General features: G+C 35.4%; 1 protein-coding gene across 5 annotated transcripts in view; it reads left to right on the top strand.

The window, feature by feature from the left end:
• LOC106877628 (early endosome antigen 1) overlaps positions 1–5602 on the top strand; it is a 115261-nt gene that overhangs the window by 88466 nt on the left and 21193 nt on the right. For 4 of the 5 annotated variants that reach the window (XM_014926575.2, XM_014926572.2, XM_014926574.2 and 1 more), the window contains 4 exons: positions 366–413; positions 2261–2356; positions 3489–3578; positions 5374–5532. In XM_014926575.2, coding sequence (XP_014782061.1) covers positions 366–413; positions 2261–2356; positions 3489–3578; positions 5374–5532 — 393 coding nt within the window. The remainder of the gene's footprint in view (positions 1–365; positions 414–2260; positions 2357–3488; positions 3579–5373; positions 5533–5602) is intronic. The other variant, XM_014926573.2, reaches the window with a different exon arrangement.

Genomic DNA, 5602 nt, shown 5'->3' with positions numbered 1-5602 from the left:
TAATTGTAGATTTTAAATATTTGAGAGACAACAATGCATAAATCGTAATTTTTTAAAAGAGCAATGAATTCTGGGTGATTAGAATATAACGTAGCATGAATTTAGGAAGCTTAGAAAATGAATAAGCATGAATTTAAGACAACAACTGAATTCAATTGAATTTCATGGAGAGAAACAAGATAAATAATAAGGGACAAAACTAAAGCGCAAGGTATTGAGATGTTTGAGGCCGTAAATAAATAAAAATCTCTATCTTATCTGCATCTTGGGTATTTCGTCGTAGTACGTCAGCGAGATAATTTAGAATGGGTTTCTCATTTATATATAGCCAGAACCTGAAGACCTTTTCTTTCTTTTCTTTATAGAAATTAGTTGAAGAAAAAACAGAAGCTGAAAAATCATTAAATGAGAAGGTTAGGTGTATATTCTTTATTTCACTTATTTATCAACTTCATCCTCATCATTATACCTGTTACACTGTAATAATTTTTTTATTTATTTATTTTTTTGTGTATTTGGTCAGTAAGTGTTATTTCCTATTTGCTCCCATCTAGAAACCAAAGGAAATGACTATTATTCCCTTCAAATTTCGCTTTTGTGACCTGGACATCAATGTTTTGAAACTGACCTATTTTCCATTACATTTCGGACATTCAATGCTGAGTTGCTGAAGCAGAAATATCATTATAACAAATATTTTGCTCAATACCACAGATTTGCTTGTCAGTTGCTTGACCTTAACCACTTGAGCATGTCCCTTAGTGGCTGACAATATGTGCATCTCTGATCATGAGCAGGAGTGGTGGAGCATCATAACCATATCTTGAGAGGGTTTCTTTGGAGTTTCAATAAATATCGTAGGAAAAGCAAAGTTTGAAGAAAATATGAGCCATTTTTCATACTTTCTAGGGATAAACAAATAGGAAATGATAGTTGCTACCTAAGGACAAAAATCGTGTTATCCAGTGTTATCTTATACTTCTTTTTTTTCTCCACCTTACAGTCACAGTAAATTATATACCTTATAGTGTTTACTTGTTTCAGCCATGTGGCTATGTTGGGGCACCATTGGAGGGGTTTGGTCAAACAAATTGACCCCACTATTTATTTTTTTGAAGTCTGGTATTCTATCTGTCTCTTTTTATCAAACTGCTAAGTTACAGGGATGTAAATAAACTAAAACCAGTTGTCAAGCAGTGTGGGGGTGGACAATCACAGATACAAAGACACACACATGCATACATACACACGTGTGAGTGTGTGTGTATGTACATATGATAGGATTCCATACGATTTCCCTCTACCAAATTCACTTGCTAGGCATTGATCAGCCCAGGGTTATAGTAGGAGACACTTGCCCAAGGTGCTGCATCAAGGGACTGAAACTGAAACTATATGGTTGCATAGCAAGCTTCTTAACCACACAGAATTTGTTTAAATACATTGAATGTAATCAACCACCTGTATGCTTAGTTTTTTTGTTTTTTTTATAATTACCTTCAAGTACATTTTCAATTTGCATCAGTATCTGTTCTAAAAATAATGCCAATAAACTATCACAAGGATGACAAACATTGGAAGTTCAGTGCACCAAACAGAGTTGAAACAGCTATTTTTCAAGCAGCTGCACCCAAGATGTGTTTCATAATGCTGCACCACAAATCTCTGTTCCCATTTCCCATCTCTTAGCTTTGGTAGGTACTTAATTTCATATTGTATGTTTCTGCCAATAATATCAATATAGTTGAGTGATCTTCATCTTCCATTAGGATGCAGAAATCTCCAAATATCACTCAATAACAGTGGCCAGCAAAATCTGCCTAATGTTACACAACAGTAATAGAGATTGGTGGAATGTGTCCATAAATTTCCTCTTTATTCTTGTGCTCACACCATAGAAAGTATGGAATCCTCATGAGAAGCTGGTGTGCACATAATAAAAGGGATATTGAAGTTGCTTCTTCATACTGTAGATGGTGAATTTGTGTTCATTTATCATTATATGCTATAACTCAGTAACTCTTTCATAGCAAGCTTAGAATATATTTAGATATGTTGATATGCATCAGATTTAATACATACATAAGCTACATGCTGGTCTGTTGAACAGATTTTCATTTTTTTTTACTCTTTTAAAGTTCACCATGAGACTATCAAATTCAGCATTTGGTTAAGTTCTTATGAAGCAAATTTCTTACTTTCTTTCTTAGAAACTACATTCTTTTACACATAGACATACCTTTTTTTTCCTCCACTCCAGATTTCCAATTTTGACAATATGAACTCAAGTTTGAAGAAACAAGTTTCTGAACTGAAAAATACAAAGTCAGCCCTTGAAAAGGAAAAAGAAGAGAAGGTATACTTTTTAACATATGCTGTCCTGAAATGGGGTTAGCCTGTAAATTAGGGGTAGAAAATGAGCAGTAAAAATAAAGGGATGTCTGAAGCAGTAAAAAGTTGGATGAAATGCTTTATTGCAGTATTATTTTGATGCATCAGTTTTGTACTAAAATCTTGTTGTGATTACCATGACCGGCCCTCATTATTGCAATCATTATTAAAAAGAAATAATGACAGTGAATTGCAGAATCAGTAGAGCACCAAACAAAATGCCTTGTGATATTTTGTTGCCTCCTTCCACATGACAGTAAATTGGCAGTCATTACACTGTTGTGTAGAATACTTCGTAATATTTGTTTCAACTCTCAGAGCCCTGAGTTCAAATCCCATTAAGGTCAACTTCCCTTTCATCCTTTTGGAACCAATAAAAAAAAAAAGTACCAATCAAAGGCAGTAGATTGACAGACCAGATTTGTAAGATATTTGTTCTAGTTCCTTGCATTCTGAGTTCAAATCCTGCCATGGTCTATTGGACAGTAGACTTGATCCATTATCCAGTTTAACACTCACACCTGGTCCTTGGGTACTTTTAGCAACATCCACTCTGTTGCAAGCATTTGGACCAAGTCTTCAGTTTGAGAATGCCTTCTTCACTCCCTTCCACCAATCCTCTAGGCCTTGTAAAGGATCATGGGCACTGTAATCCCTCCTGACTAAAGGATTAGAAAAATAATAATTCTGAGTTCAAATCCCACCAAGAGCAGAATTTTTTTTATTTCTTGAAAGTGAGTAAAGTAATCAATTTAATCAACTATATCCACACCACCACCAAAATTGCCATATCAATGTTTGATAAAAGTAACATTGAAAGTTAATCTTCGATTGCTTTGTGCTTAAATTTCCTGTTCATGTAAATAAAGGGCAACATTTTTCATTTGGGTGTACCAGAGTTTGATTTTGAAGACAGAGAGCACAAAATTAGGTAAGCTTAATCGAGAAGTTAATCAGTCACCCAAAGATTGTAGTGATGTATTGAGTACAATAGTGATACTAGAAATGATGCACATCAGCATTGCTAGGAAAAAAATGGGAAAGAATAAAAGAAAAATTTATTAATAATATTTGAATGATATGTTGGTATTTTGTAGGGCAAGAACACAGCTGCTAAGATTGATTCATTAGAGAAACAGATACATGAGGCAAATTCACAAATCGGAGAATCTGAAAACAAAATAAAGGTAAACAAATAATCTAATAATATTAAAATGAACCATTTGAGTTGTATGAAGCTGCAGCATAGAATATCTTACCATAAATACATTTTCTTCTGTTTTAACCTATAAGCTATGGAATAAAGTATTTTACTTGAAAACATGTAAGGGTTGGCAACAGGAAAGACATCTCACCATAGAATACTGCTTGAAGAAGTTTAAATCCAAACTATGTCATCATGGAAAAATAATATAGATGTAAAAAGCAATGATACTGATGATTTATATACACTCTCTCTCTCTCACACACACACACACACACACTCTCACTGTCTGCTGTTAAGTCTTTGCAGAATAGTGCTACATCACTAATGCTGATGATAACCAGCCACCAACCAATCTTGATACACTATAACAGGGTGTGGTTTTCGAAACAGTGGATCAATGGATGACATGAACATACTGTGGAAGTCAAAGTCACTAATTCTGATCAAATTTCAGCCATTTGTGTTGTTTATTTCACCTCTATTTTTACCTATATATAAGAGGGAACCCATAGCCAGTCCTCAAACAGCCAACACTATATCATTATTTCACATCACCAGAAATGTAAATGAGAGCAGCAGTCAATAAAAAACTGTAAGATAAACAACTGTAAGATTACACATTTCTCAACCAAACTACAGCATTGTAGTCTTTCTCTGACATGGATTAAAGAAATGCATGTCTGAGAATTGAATGTCAAAGGAGCCTTTACTGAGTCTGACAAAACAGATTTTACAGACAGCTGATAAAGTAGCTGGAAAGTTACTTTAGGAGGCAATGAATCAAATACTGATTTGTCACTGATTAATGCAACAATCTCACAAAGCTCATTGGGATTACCTTCTCACTTTCAATTAAGAACCAGGTTCTTTAACCTACACACTTCTCCACATTATAGGCAGTGAGCAGGTTATGGAATCCTACTTCTTGGATTTGGTATAGAGTCAATCATCATCATCATCATCATTGTTTAATGTCCGCTTTCCATGCTGGCATGGGTTGGACGGTTTAACTGAGGACTGGCAAGCCAGGAGGCTGCACCAGGCTCCAATCTGATCTGGCAAGGTTTCTATAGCTGGATGCCCTTCCTAATGCCAACCACTCTGAGAGTGTAGCGGGTACGTTTTACATGCCACCAGCACCGGGGCCAGTCAGGTAGCACTGGCATCAACCATGCTCATATGGTGCTTTTTACATGCCACCGGCATGGGAGCCAGTTAGGCGACACTGGCATTGACCATGCTCATGTGGTGCTTTTTACGTGCCACCGGCACGGGTGACAGTCAGGCAGTACTGGCATCAGCCATGACAGCATTTTGTTACTTGAATAATTTATCTAACCTGACTTGAAAAGTTTTTTTTTTATTCTATGTTTCCATTTTGGCAATATCATCCTTAAATTGGGTGATGGACTTAATTTGTCACCTAATGTAACATTTAGCCCAGGAGTTCTTTTTACAGAGTCTGCTCTGTTGCAAGCATTTGGGCCAGGTTTCAAGTTTGAAGATAACTTACTCCTTTACTCCAAATATAGAGACTTTCAGAAGAGTCGTGGGTGCTACCCTTTCTTCTTAAAAAAATGCATGAAAAGAGAGTGTACCATGTTGACAGTTTGCTTGAATTTTCTTTTTACAGATTTTATAAAATAAGTACCATGCATTTGCGAGTTTGATTCAGTTGACATTCTCCCAACCCTCAAAAAATGCACTGCCTTTTAGAAATTTGAGGAATCTTTATTTAATATTTGATTTGTGTTATTTCCATATTTAAATTTTAGATGCTAGAAGAATCGAAAACTGATTTGACATCAAAACTAGACAAAACAAATACTGAACTAAAACTTGTTGAGACCAAATCAGCTAATCTTCAAAAGGACCTGAACAAATCTGTAGAACATGAAAAAGAATTGACAACATCTTTAGAACAACTAAATGAGGTATTTTGTTTTACTGAACTGTTTCTCTCTCTCTCTCTCTTTCTCTCTCTCTCTCTCTCTCTCTCTCTCT

Source organism: Octopus bimaculoides, chromosome 1, assembly GCF_001194135.2.
Source record: "Octopus bimaculoides isolate UCB-OBI-ISO-001 chromosome 1, ASM119413v2, whole genome shotgun sequence".
In the NCBI taxonomy this organism is placed as follows: Eukaryota; Metazoa; Mollusca; class Cephalopoda; order Octopoda; family Octopodidae; genus Octopus; species Octopus bimaculoides.
This window is presented reverse-complemented; position numbering and strand designations above follow the sequence as displayed.